The 14,841-nt window shown below is 35.1% G+C and overlaps 2 protein-coding genes across 2 annotated transcripts; both read right to left on the reverse strand.

The window, feature by feature from the left end:
• Window positions 1-7,013: 7,013 nt before the first annotated feature.
• LOC145666126 (zinc finger MYM-type protein 1-like) lies at window positions 7,014-7,973 on the reverse strand. Its single transcript, XM_081733210.1, has one exon. It carries the CDS (start codon window positions 7,971-7,973, stop codon window positions 7,014-7,016), a length of 960 nt encoding a protein of 319 aa, XP_081589336.1.
• Window positions 7,974-8,091: 118 nt separating this feature from the next.
• Window positions 8,092-8,490, reverse strand: LOC145666127 (uncharacterized). Its single transcript, XM_081733211.1, has one exon. It carries the CDS (start codon window positions 8,488-8,490, stop codon window positions 8,092-8,094), a length of 399 nt encoding a protein of 132 aa, XP_081589337.1.
• Window positions 8,491-14,841: the final 6,351 nt, after the last annotated feature.

Raw genomic sequence — 14,841 nt, forward strand, 5'->3', positions numbered from 1 at the left:
TTTTTAGGACGTTAAGTCGATTGTGGAAGTCGTTTTTACTATATATTCGTTTTTGCTCTATAGTAATAATGCTAAGACCGGAAATAGTTTATTTCCTCCACTTCCGGTTTGAATATTGCCTTCATCAATGGTCTTCAGTTATCGGAAGATGCGGCAACAACAAATAAAGATAATAAAAATATTGTATTTTAAACGATCAATTAGAAAAAAAGCAATACGCCCGCAGGACCTTTTCCAAGGGGAGGGGACCAAAAGACTGACACACATGCGCAATCATGAACACACACGCACAAATTGATTGACGTGTGCACATAATACATAGTATTAAACAAAAGTTATTTATGAATATATTCTCATTAACTATAGAAAGTAAACTATAGTACTACTGTTTGCTTATCGTTTTTCAGTTGTAGCGTCCCTTTCGGCAGAGAGGTTATATGATACATAAACCTACAGCTACGCTTTGTATTCCATCTTCTAATATATATATATATATATATATATATATATATATATATATATATATATATATATATATATATTATCATCGTACGCGGTTAGTGCGTATACACTGAGACATCATGCTTTTTACTTCGAATAGTATTTTGTATTTTATACAATTCTATATTTTCTAAAACACAATTTCCATCATCTTTGATAGTTATTTTTATTTTAACAATGTTTGATTTTATTCCTTTCACATTACTTATTTGTTCTTTTTTCTTAATAGCACATGTTGTTCATTTAAGTTCCACAATTTTTTTCTATTACAACACCTATAAGTTATTTCATTAAATTCCTCATATTTTTTATTAGTCTCTCCATATTTACTTATTTTCTCCATAAACTATCTAAACGCTCATACATACACAAGCTGTCCCAGGAGGAAGGGACAATATTTTGGGAAATGGTAGTATGGGTGATTCTAAGCAAAAAAGTTCATAATCTCAACGGTTTGAGAGCTGCAGGTTGTAAACTATTTCTGACTTTATGTTGTGTATTGCTCACTTTGTTGTTATTCTATAGAGGTGAAATGTAGTGGATTTGAAAGACAATCGAATGGTGTTTCCAACGGTATGCAACAAGTGGCAGTGATATCTTTGGAAGGGAAGCTATTGAGGGAAATTTGGGAAACTTAAGGTTATATAAAGAAATTGGATGGCAACACTGATTCCCAAATATCCCTTAATAACTTCCCTTCTGAAGACACCACTGCCACATGTTGCATACAGTTGGAAAGGACATTACATCACCTTTCAAATCCGCTATGGCACACCCCTGTAGAATAACTTCAGGGTGAAGAATATGCAATATAAAGTTAAAAATGGTTCATAACCTGTAGGTCTCAAACCGTTGAGATTAGGACCCATGTTCATATGAACTTTTTTTTTTTACTTAGAATCACCCCTACTACAATTTTCCGAAGTATTGCCCCTTCCTCCTGGGACACCCAATATATATATATATTACAGACAATATATATACAGGGTGTTTCAGATAAAACGTCCAGTGCTTATGAATCCGAAATGGCTGAGAATAAAAAGATAAAAAAACTGAGATAGGAAAATGTCATAGCGCACATCACATGGTGTTGTTGTGGAGACCCCCAGGGTCCTTTTTCAAGGGGACCCAGGGGCCAACTTCAAATTTTCAAATGGGAGCAGGTATTGAATCATACCTCATTCAATAGTACTTGAAAAACGAAACAATTTTCGATTTGGGCCACCGTTTTCAAAATGGCCGCAAAAAGTGGTTCCTGTATCAGATAAAACGACCAGTGCTTATATGCCTAAATCAGAAACGGCTGAGAATAGAGAGATGAAACAAAAACTGAGATAGAAACCATATATAGCATATCAAGTGGTGTTGTTGTGGTGACCCTCAGGAAACTCCGTGAAGGGGACCCAGGTGCCAACTTCAAACTGATACAGGACTTTTTGCGGCCATTTTGAATACGGTGGCCTAAATCGAAAATTGTTTCCTACAATAGTTGTTTCGTATTTCAAGGACTATTGAATGAGGTATGATTCAATACATGTTCCTATTTGAAAATAATTTTTCTACCAGTGCTTTAATTATGTGCAAGACTTATATCTACTCTCTTATGTTTTCGATTGTTTTACCTAACACAGCACTATTTGTAAGTTTATAAATATCTTTTTCAAGTTCTTTCTTTGCTTGTAATCCAAATTCTGTACGTAAATCTATATACTTTTTTAACCAATCTTATTGTTTAAATGTAAATATCTTATGTATTTTTTTTAAAATTTAAGACCTTGTGATAAGTAGAATTTTAAATTTTGATAACGCAATATTAAAGTTTCTTTATCAATTAGTATTATTAATAATTATAGAAGTTTCTTATTATTTAGATAATTTTCTGGAGATAATGATAAGTCTGGATGTTTATTATGAAGTTATTTTGAATATTTTAAATCTATTGCTAAAATGTATCCAATATCAGAATTATTTTCTGTTTGTAATGTTTTGTTTATCCAATTTTTCTAATTTTGATTGTTAATATATATTCATTGAAAATGTTTACAAGATGTATATGATGATTCATAAGATCAACCATATTCTTTATTCGCATTCACGTTCATTATGTAAAAACTTTTCTTACTATGATTATATATTTTTAAATACTTATTATTTGCTACAGTATATCGATTTGAAGATTAAGAAATTCTGTCTCATATCTTTTTCTATAAAGAATAAATTATCATGATTGATTAATAATTCTAACTTTTGTTGTGTCATCTTTCACATTACACCCTCTAAAAATTCTGGACTAGTGAAATACTATACTGGATCTAATTTATATATCTTAAGAGCTGTATATAAAATTTTCAATAATGTATGGTAATTGAAGTTCATCTTTTTTTGTTGTTGTTGTTGTTGAAAAGTGTATATTCTTTTAGGTTTTTAGATTGAGTGCTTTTTTTACAAATTTTTATATAGTGATTGTCTTCATTTTCTATTTCTTCTCTTGGTAATCTGTTCTTAAACTTGTATCTGAATTATGAAACGGTTTCTTCTAACTTTTGAAGCGAATCAACATGATTATATGGATATACGCCTTTTATTTTTAGCAGATCAATTTCGTTTCTAACAAGAATCTCGATATTTCTGTAAACTGTTTGTAAAGTTACCTGCTAATTCCGTTAAACTATTTGATAAAAATCTAAATCAGTCGAAATATCTTGATTGAATTGATAGTTTATTTATCTTTATATAGTCTTTGAGAATCTTCTAAACACTGTATTATGTACCTAGGTGTATTTTTGTTGTAATCTTCCACCTCCAAAGCTTTTAATAAATAAATTTGTATTATAGCCTAATAAATTGTGAATATACACTAGGAATAAATCTCGAGGTTGTATATTTTGAATTGCAGTATGAATGAGTCGCATCTCTAAATTATCCTGTTAAATGATCATGATCAGCAAGTTTTGTTTTGGACAATCATATAGTATTTTGAGTTTTCATTAATTCTTATTTTCATTTATCAAAAAAGTCATTTATGCTTTTCTTTTGCTCTTCTGCATCAACCTCTTCTTTCTCAATATACAATTCTTCTTCTAAATGTTCTGATCATTCTTCAATTTTTTGTAAATAGTTAATTAAAATATTTAAACTTTCTAACTTCTTTTCTAATAAAGGTAGAATTTCTTCGAACATTCTTTCTCAGATCTGACAATTTTCATCAGATTCAAATATTTCTTCTCTTGTTCTGTAAGGCAATTCATAGGTTTACATGTATCGTAAATAAGTAATTTTAGTGGCTTTTATTAAGTTCTCTACAAATACATCCGCTATATCATCGCCTACATAATCATTGGATTCGCTTTTATAAGAATTTAAAGCACTTTTAACGTAGTAGGTGAAACTGCTGGATTTACGTGTTTGATAAGTGTTTGAATAAGATCTTTGTGCATCAGATTGACATGTACTAATTTGTCTTAAGAAGGAATCGAAATCTTCAATTTCTGTGAATGGAATTCTTAAAGATTGTTTGTGGTTAATAAATTCAAGTATTTTATTCCATTCTTTTGGTCATATAGTTTAGCAGTAGAATACAGGACTACTATAAATGATTTATTCTTTTTCAAGACATTTTCAAAAGTATTACACGTACAAACATGAAAGATATATGAAAATAACTGCAAACTCACTAAGTTTTCTTCATCCTCTACAAATGATATATGTCGCGCTTTGGTCACACGTTCAGACGGTAGTCGACCCCGTTCCACATATTTTGTAGCATTGTCCTGTCAATGGTCTGCACCATAGCATTGTTGCATTGTCTGAGCTCGACTAGTGATTGTGGTATTGTGGGTACGTGAACAAGGTGCTTAATATACTCCTAAGGGATGAAGTCACAGGGCGTTAAATGAGCTGATCTGGGGGACAAGGGAACAAAGCTGGGTTATTCTCACCAACACTTCCAATCCAGCGATACAAAAGTTCATCGTTTAGATATTTATGAACTTGGATGTTCCAATGATGGGGTGCCCCGTATTGTTGGAAGACAAAATCCCTGGAATCAGCAGCTAGTTGCGAAAACAACCACAACTGAAACATATCCAGTAACTTGCACCAGTCACAATTTTCTTAGTAAAGAAAAACTGCCCATACACTTTGGTCTGTGACGGAAAACATTCACCGTTGGCTGATCTTTCAACTGTCACAATTACACATTGATTTTCAAGTGCCCCAGAATCGCACATTATCACGATTTACATTCCCGGATAAGTGGAAAGTTGCTTCATCGCTGAATACCAACTTGGCGGAGAAATCATAGCATTTTGACGCTAAATTCCAGTCAACAGACACAACAGATATTTGAATTAAAATGAATCTTAAGATTGTCAAAATTATAAGTAATTTACAAGTTATTTTAATTTCTTTGGGTTCAGTTCAACTGTTACAAGAGCTGCACACGGTACGCTTTGAAATTAACTAGTGACGCAAAATCTTCCACACAGTTTGTTGTGGTATTCTAAGTTCGCTGCTTGAACGTATTACAGGACAACGTTACGTATTGGCGGGTCCGAACGCAGTACAGAGGTTCGAATCCAAGGTTTCCGCAGATTTTTGTACAGTGTTTTACCTGAATTTCACTGACAAAGATTACCAAATTACCTGACAAAAGTTTAAAGTTTCCCACTTTTTCGTAACCTCATTACTTCACTCAGATACCTAAACTAAATGTAGCGCACTAACTTCCTATAAAATGAGTCGGCCTAGAAAGATGCATGACCATATATTTTTTATATATATATACATATATAATCAGTCTGCACGGTACAGAATTAATATATGAACATACACACAGTATCAAGATTATTAGCTCTTGAAGAGGTCCACGGTCCAACTCCAAACACTGTCATTAGATCCTGATAAAATTTATATAACGTCCGGGAAAGTGTACTCATTGAAACTAAATGAAGAATAATTAAAATCAGTATATCTGTGTTCAAGTTATGCGTGAGCATGAACACAATGAAGTGATATTAACACTATCAATCGTTGAGGAGTTTCATAGTCAAATTCCGATGACTATCATAAGATCCTAAAGAAATTTATATAAAACCACGGCAAAAACACGCGTTTTCAAACAAAATGTAATTGAACATAATTTGGTGCACCTATGTCGAAATTATGAGTGATCATCAGAGGCGACGTTAGGTTTCGCGTGGCCCTAGGCGAGACCCCCTTTTAAAAAAAGGCCCAGGTTACATAAGTTCCTGGCGAAAAGTGTACTGGTTGCATAAGTTCTAAGCGAAAATTGTACTGGTTACATAAGTTATCTATCGAAGAATAACGTGTGTTTAACAACAGTTGCGCACCCACAAGTTTTGGTTTCGGAAGGATCTGCTCGGGTTGTATAAGTTCTAGGTTAAACCCAACATGTTCTTAATAATAACATGCAATATTTAAATAAAGCCACTAATAGCTGTTTACACATACAAATACACTTAAGTAGAAGCTTACCTTTATTCTATTCAATCATCCATCTTGTTGTCTCTCTTCCTACTGTTCTAGAGAAACGTTTTCAGCCATCTTCCTAGTTCTTTTATACGAATAAAATTTATACAAACCAGTTTTTTCTTACAAGTCTTTCAATTTTTGTTGTTTTCCAAAATATCCCATTCACTTGCATGTCACAACTTTTTTTTTTTTTTTTTAACAAAAAGGAAGATTTTTCTATATTATTTTAATAAGATGGCAAAATAACTTTCGAATATGCACTTTAGGGTTAAGATGTATGGAGTTATGTTTTTCCACTTATATATTCAAAAGTAAATAATATTACAGACACTAATCCAGAATAAAAGATTATATATGCACAATAATTACGAAGAAATATTTACACTTCGTAATTTCAACAAAATTAGATCAGTTTCCATTCATTCAAGCATCATCATTTGGTTGTGTTAGCTTCACCTCATAGTGCTCGTTATCATAATTGTTCGATATATATATATATATATTTTAGTTGGGAGAACATCTTTGATTCTGTCTACAAAGAGATTCTTCAAATTAGATTCATAAAGGATATTTAAAAATTGCTAAACTTATCTAAATGGGAACTTTACGAAATTTCCTGCTCCTGAATACCTGGATCGCTTCTGTCATATAAATATGGCTAGATATGTCGTTTTCGATAGATAATATAGCTAATGAAGAAAGTCTGTCCTGACTCATTGTCGGCCGCAAGTATGTTTTAATCAGTTTCAAACGCGAAAAACTTCTTTCTGCTGATGCTACAGACACAGGGAGAATCAGAATAACCCGCAAAGTCACTTCTAAATTAGGATACACTTCTTCTAACTTATTTTCCGTTATGTATTTCATGGCATTTTTAATATTACCACCATTGAAAACACGACTGAGCATTTTCAGTTCTTCAAATAGTTCAATACCATCCACATCTGACATATCGTGCGTTGAGAGAGCGATCTGAAGATCTTTACAACTAGCCAGCAGTTCCTCTTCTGTCAGACTTTTTAGAGAAGCAACTTCCTTAGCGCTTGAAATCGAGGTTCACAACTTTGTGCCAAAATATCAATAACAACATAGAAATATTCAATTTTGAATTTGTCTTCATTTGACTGTATTACCTCATCCTGCGCTTCGTATGTGAACATCCTTTTCTTTTTATGTATAACAACTTCTTTGAATTTTGACTCGATGCCAATACCACTCGCTAATTCACTTGCTGTGACCTGAACTGACTGAAAACCTTGATCTCTGTACATCTGCAGCCACTGTTGAAAACCAATCACATACTTTAAAGCAACATCTATCTGGGAATCTACTCTTTGCCAAGCTTTACTGATAGTGTTAATCTGTACCAAAATGTCATACCAAATAATAAGAGAAACAATGAATTCATAAGACCTTATTTCCTTGACGAGAGACTGACATTCATTTGTCACAAAACAGTCACTTGAGTTATCACTTAAACTTACTAAAGCCTCACAAACTTCTTTTAGTTGGTATCTCACTGCTTTCACACTTTCCACTCTGCACTCCCACATAGTTTCACACAAAAGTTTCAGAGTTAATTCGACCTTGGCTTTCGGAAATTTCCATCTGGCGCTTGAACCAGAGAACAAAGTAAAAAGTCTCTCTAAAATACCAAAGAATAATTTGGCTCCAATGCAAGAAGCTGCAGTATCTGCAAGTATTAAATTCCAGCTGTGAGCACCGCAAGGTACGAAGAAAGCTAGAGGGTTCAAGGTTTGAATCCTACTTTTAACACCATTTTTTTCACCCTTCATATTGGCACCATTGTCATATCCCTGCCCTCGACAATTATCGATTGATAAGCCACAACGTTCTATTTCTCTTACAATGACGTCTGTGAGTTCTGCTGCAGTAGTTTTCTCGACTGCTAGAAATCCGATAAAGTGTTCTTCAATGTCTCCCGTTGTTCTGTTTGCGTATCTTAATATAACAGACATTTGTTCAATTCGAGATATGTCCCTCGTACAATCTAAAATGATAGAAAAATATTTTTTTATTGACATTTTCGATTATTTTATTTTTTGTCTGTTTAGCTAGTAGATCTATTATTTCATTTTAGATATCTTTACTAAGGTAATGATCTTTCACACTTTTGTTAATTACATTGCTTAGATGTTCTCGTAGAATAGGATCAAATTCTGGAACTAATTTAACTAAGTCGAGAAAATCACCACTCCTGTTTGCACTCAAATGTTCTTCATGTCCTCTGAATGCCATATTATGCGTCGCCAGATACTGACTTATGCGCATTAGTCTCTCTAGAATATCGCTCCAACGTTTCTTTTCTGCTTCCAGTTGCGATTTAGATAAAGAATCAACTGTTTCACCTAATCTTAACCTCTTTTCTAATTCCCAACACTTAAGAACACAGTCTATATGAGATGAACTAGACTCATGATTTCTAATAATTTTACTAAGATTTTTCCAGTCAGAACATCCTTCATTTGAACTCATCGCTGTAGTTCTGGGCTTAAATAGTCGACAAGAAAAACAGAAAACAGCGTCTTTTGACTCTTAGTAAATCAACTATCGACGGTCTTGTTTTTCTCCATTACGCATCAAACGACTGTAATGAAATGAACTAAAATGCCGACCATCCTCATTTTTTGGAAAATCCTCCCTCTGAATACGAACTGGGCCTTTAGGAACAAGTTCAGCCCTTTCTACATCTCATATAAACTCTGGCCAAGAGCCGGGATCACTTTCTGTAACTAAGCTGATTTGAACAGGATCCGAGGTGTTAGATATATTTTCTTCAGTAACTTGTTGAACTTTATTTTCAATTTCATTTATCTGATTAATTCATCATCATCTGGCTCAGACACGACTTCGAGATGGCTCTGAACTTGAACTTCAGACTCAACATCCATCTGCTGTTTGGGTTTAATTTTTAAGAATTTTTCCATTGAGCCTTTTAAGTTATCTTTCTCCTCCTTTCTCTTTGCTGCTTTTTTTCCTTTTAGCACTGCCAGATTCATGCTTCTTACCTTTGTCGCGATCTTTTGAGGACATTTTTTTCTGTTGGAAAAGGAAGGCAACACAATTCCATTATTAGGTTATCAATTTAGAAATTATTGCTGGAAGACAATGTTGTAGGGGAGACCGGTCCAAAATGGCATATCCGGGTAAAATGGCATAGTGGCTATTTTTGAAAAGTATTTGATTAGAAACAGGCAGTAAATGGTTTAAATGAGAGTTTGATCAAGCAACACTAGTGAGCAAAAATGGTGTGTGTATAGGTAAAACGCAGTAGGTGTTATCAGTGAAAAAGTGATTTTGGTAGGTAAAACTTTTATTTTCTTCTGTTTTTGATGTTGAATTATTTTACAACACGGGGAAAAACAGACATAATTTAAACATATCAATTGTAAAGTACACTCAATTAAAGGTAGGTTAAGCGTAGAAACTTCAAGGTTTAGCTTTTACATAATGTGCAGCTACCTGTTTTTGTTTTCCCTGCGCATCAGAGCAAGATGGCACAGTAAATACTGCACTATGCCATTTTGCCCTGCTTTAATCTGCCGAAGTTCTGAAGTGTTTAAAGCAGTTTTCTTCAAATACATTTGCCACATATTAAAATCAAGAGGTGGAAAGGTGGTTGAAAACAAATCTGGGAAGAACTGTGAGTGTAGTAAAGTCGCCAAATTGTTTTCGAATGCTTATTTGAAATCTGCAACAACGCTCAATGTCCTTAATAGATTCAAAGCAACTAGCATATCTCCTTTCAACCAAGATATTTTTCCAGACCATTTGTATCTACCAGCTACTACTACAAATTGCCCTGAGCCAGTGGAAGTAAATGAACCGAGTGCGGATTCGAATGCAAAGTGTGAACAAGTCACAGACCGGCAAGATAAAAACACAACTTCCATTGAGGATATTTCCCCTTCAGAACCAGGTCCATCTACAGCTGAGCAGGAAAGAGTTTCAGAGGTTTCTGTAGCAGTTTCCCCTAAAACCTTCTTTGAGCACATTCCTCCAGTGCCACGAGCTACAAAGAAAACGCGAACATAGAAATCAAAGAGGTCTACGCGTAAAGAAAGCCAACTCCTCCCATGTAGTCCATATCTCATGGAACTTCTGAAGACAAAGAGCGAATCTAAAATTAGACCTGCAGCACAAAGAAGATCAAAAAGAACTATGAAACATAGGATCTTTATTGATCTTAGTGATGAAGACGACAAGAATCTAGTGCCTTAGTCAAGGATACTGAAGATGATAACGATGCGCCACGGATCTGCTGTGACGAACTTTACAGTATGTCCAAAGCTGAAGAAGGTTGGTTGCGTTGTCAGCTTTGTTTCCTCTGGAGTCACGCTGCACGTGCTGGATTATCTCCAAGGGCCAAGACGTGAAGTCTGTGAAAGTTGAACTATACTTAGTGCTTCATTTTCAGTTTTCATCTTGTGTGCTGTCAGCATAACCCTGAAACATATTTTTAATTTCTTTAATATTCTTTAAATTCTTTTAACATGTTCATAATTTTTACGTTGTTCTGTAAATAAAGTTTAGGCCTATATTGACACATGACCTTAACCTAAAAAAAAAACGAAGCTACGCAAGATCTTCCATTATGGAATGAGAACTTTAAAGAAATTAGGAAATATCGATTAGAAAAGTAGGTAAGAAGTAAGGAAGCATACTATCTTGAAGTCGAGAAAAGTTCACGTGAATAGATGTCTAGGAAACTGTGGATTTTTCTTCAGAAGGAAACGAAAAGTCTATCTGTACATATTAAGGTTATATGCCTTTAATATGAAATAGAATAGAAATTGTCATGAAGAATGTTTAAGGAGCTGGGAAACAGGTGCAACTCAATGTGTAGGAGAAGGAGGGCAAGAACGTGTGGATTACTTACCTATTATCGGGGTCATACGTCTGAAAATGGAATATAAATCTTAGTGTGGATTATCGCCTCCAAACTCGTCTCGAATTTATCCGAATGCAGATCACCACGATATGCCACTGCTCTCTGTCGAATACTTTATGGAAAGGAAGAAAAAAGAAAGCACAAACTTTTCAGCATAAAATTATGCTGTACTTCAGAGCTTTCAACAAAAACTGCGCGCTTCACTAACACAATCCCTCTTATCACTACTATAAACGTGCAACACACTGTAAGTAAACAGTCTATGTTTCGCTTCTGCAGTAGGCTATTCCATCCCCCAACACAAAGGTAAATACACCATCTCCCTTTTCGCTCTATTATACACACGGTAATCCACGATGCAGATAAGCATTTAGCATTTTCAAACTCTTTTCAAATCAAAATTGTAGCTAAACAAAATAGTATACTATATGCGTTACGTAACGGAGGTAAAAACCCCATCCTCCCCCATTTGTAACAAATACCTGAACCCCTCTCCCCTTGCCGCGTTACGCAATATACGGACGGCCCCAAGGAAACATTTCTTGAAATAATGTGCATGTAAAAATGACTATATTTTTCATTTTTAGGATGTATTACTGATAAAATGCTTTCTTAGTGTCAATAATCATTATGACTTGACAATATTACTACTTCAGTAGATATAACTCATCAACAATGAATATAAACATAACACTGACTTATTATTTTCATATGTCATTTTTAACAAAACTGCCTATCCGTTGCTGTAATAAATTAATATAGACTCCTATCTTATTTTCCGCTATGTGTCATGGCATTTTTAATATTATCACCACTGAAAACACGTCATTATATCATAACTGAATACAAACTACAACATATCAATGAGTTGATATTAATATTTATTTATAATTTTTCGATTACGTTACCTTCGTATATTTAAAATGGGGCACTTACGTAATTGCCAATCAGAAGAAACTCTCAACGAAGAAACTATGTAATACTTATTTATAGTTTAACTTATAAGTTAATTATGCAATGTAACACACATTATTAATACAGGAATTGTGACCATATAACTGTTTTTCTTCACGAAAGTTCAACACCGCCAACTTTCAATGATCACTTACATTGGTCAAGAAGCGGCGAATCGCTCGCATACTCACCTTGACATTGTGATACAATGTTGTCAACTTTACAAAAAAAAAAAAAAAAAAAAAAAAAAAAAAAAAAAAAAAAAAACTAAATTTAGACATTTCCCTAAACGAGCAATTTCAATATCAGCACGTTCGGCAAGTCAGGTTATTTCTGAGAAATTTTAAAGAGGGCTTTAGCACATCTTCCTTTAAGAATAAGAATAAGGGCATTTTTTTCTTACAAGTGTCGATGCGGGGCCCTAGGCGGTTGCCTACTTAGCCTATGCCTAACGCCGCTTCTGGTGATCATACACACAATTCTAGTACAAATACGGTCAGCAATTAAGATGTTTCATGGTCTAGCTCCGAGGATTAGTTATATCCTCATGAAATTTATATGAAACAACCGGAAGAACTCTTTCAAACAAACAAATAAAATAATAATAATAAAATAAAATAAATAAATAATAAAATCGGTTCACCTGTGTCGAAGAGTTATGTTCGAACGTATGCACAATATATTTTATATTATTTGGTCTAGGAATTAATTCGTGCGGGTGGACAAGAGATGGCGCAACGAACGGAGCGTCCCACAGTTCCGTGTATCCACACATGTGTTGCAAACCCCTGTCATCGCGTATCGTTCGTAGTATAGGGAAGTGGATTAAAGCGTCAACAACACCAGTTTGTAGTTAAGTGAACATGGCGCAATTTGTGCCTGATAAAGTGTTTTTGCGGGGTGTCCTGCTGCATTACTTTAACATGCAGAAAAGTGCGACTGGAAGTCATCGTATTTTGGTGGAAGTGTATGGTGACCATGCTCTAGCTGAGCGAACGTGTCAGAAGTGGTTTGCACGGTTTAGAAGTGGTGATTTCGGCTTGGCAGACCAAGAGCGAGCTGGACAGCCAAAAAAATTTCAAGACGAAGAATTGACAGCATTGCTCGAGCAAGATTCGTGTCAAACGCAGGAACAACTTGCAGCAGCATTAGGCGTTGATCAAACAACAGTCTCCAAACGCTTGAAAGCCATGGGAATGATTCAAAAGATGTCACATTGGGTTCCACATGAATTGAAAGACAGAGACGTTGAAAGACGAAAAACCATTTGCGAATTGCTGCTTCAACGACAGAGCAGAAAGGGGTTTCTGCATCGAATTATTACGGGTGATGAGAAGTGGATCCATTACGAGAACCCTAAACGAAAAAAGGCCTGGGTGAAACCAGGTGAACCAGGTCCATCACAACCAAAACGAGATATTCACTGTGCAAAGGTTATGCTGTGCATATGGTGGGATATGAAAGGTGTGGTGTACTATGAGCTGCTGCAACCGGGTGAAACTATGAATGGAGAACGTTATCGACGACAATTAATGCGTTTGAAGCAAGCTCTGGCCAGAACACGACCAGAATGGGAGAACAGACATGATAAACTTATTGTTCAACATGATAACGCTCGCCCACATGTCGCAAAACTGGTCAAAACCTATTTAGAAAATGTCGGATGGGAAGTTTTACCCCACCCGCCGTATTCACCAGACGTTGCTCCTTCGGACTACTACTTGTTCGATTGCATGAACAACGATTTGATTGGACAGCGGTTTACTTCTTCAGAAGATATCGAAACATGGGTCTCTGACTGGATCGCTTCCAAGGATGAGGACTTCTTTCGCCACGGAATCCGTACATTGCCTGACAGATGGGCGAAAGTGGTGGCTAGCGATGGACAATATTTTTCTTAAGGTATTTATGTATTTTGTGTTTGTACTACAGCTTCAATGTGTGCGTACCAACCGCACGAATTAATTCCTAGACCAAATATATATATATATGTGTGTGTGTGTGTGCAGGGCTGGATTTAGGACGGGGTGCACCGGAGCACGTGCACCCCCTCCGTTGTGAATATACACTATCTAAAGTGAGAAGCTAGCAGTGAAAATAGCAATACTTTCGGAAAATTTAATGTTGTTTCCGTTTCGGGCTTAAAAGAAAGCGGAGCTTTGCAAAAATAATAATAATTTAAGTCAATTACTCATACAAACCACAGATGTCTATAGACATTTACAATTGAATTTGATTCAAATGTACTGGTATTTATTGGTGCACCCCCGTTAGAAAATCCTGAATCCGGCCCTGTGTGTGTGTGTGTAAACGGGTCGATTTTTTTTGTATCGTTTAAAACGACGTACGTATCTCAATTCAGAAAGTGCGAAACGCCACACTCTCTACGTTAGAGATTCACGATGCTACAGCTCAACTGATTTCAGAGTTCAAAAACTAACCACAAATCATGGAACACACCTTGATATAACGCAATGCAACTATAATCTGTTATTCTATATTGCTGTATTGCATGATCTCTAAATCCTAAATAACCCTAATACTTCAAAGTTGCCTTCATTATCGAAAACGACTACTCGGTTTCCTTGCCATTTAACAAATTTTCAGTAAGTTCCCTGACTTTTCCTAAAATCAAATTCCCTGACATTCCTTGATTTTCCAGTTCTGTGGGACCTCTGGTATCTCATTTGAACTGTACGCCCACCTTTCATATAACCTCAACAAGGGTGCTAAACAGTGGCGGCCGATGGATTGTAGTTTCGGGTGTTGCAGTACGAACGATCGGAGACAGAAGATATAAACTAGACTTATTGACTAATCAGCATAACTTTAGATGCAAATGCTATGTGACATGTGAAATTAAATAACATTCTGTCTTAAAAAATAAAAAATAATGCAGAACATTTTATTCGATTAGTCACCTTATTTAATTAGTAAGTCCATTCTCTTCTCTTTGATACATGTTGGTTGAACTCTGGTAT

The sequence above is a fragment of the Thermobia domestica genome, chromosome 12 (assembly GCF_964235325.1).
Source record: "Thermobia domestica chromosome 12, izTheDome1.hap1.1, whole genome shotgun sequence".
Lineage (NCBI taxonomy): Eukaryota > Metazoa > Arthropoda > Insecta > Zygentoma > Lepismatidae > Thermobia > Thermobia domestica.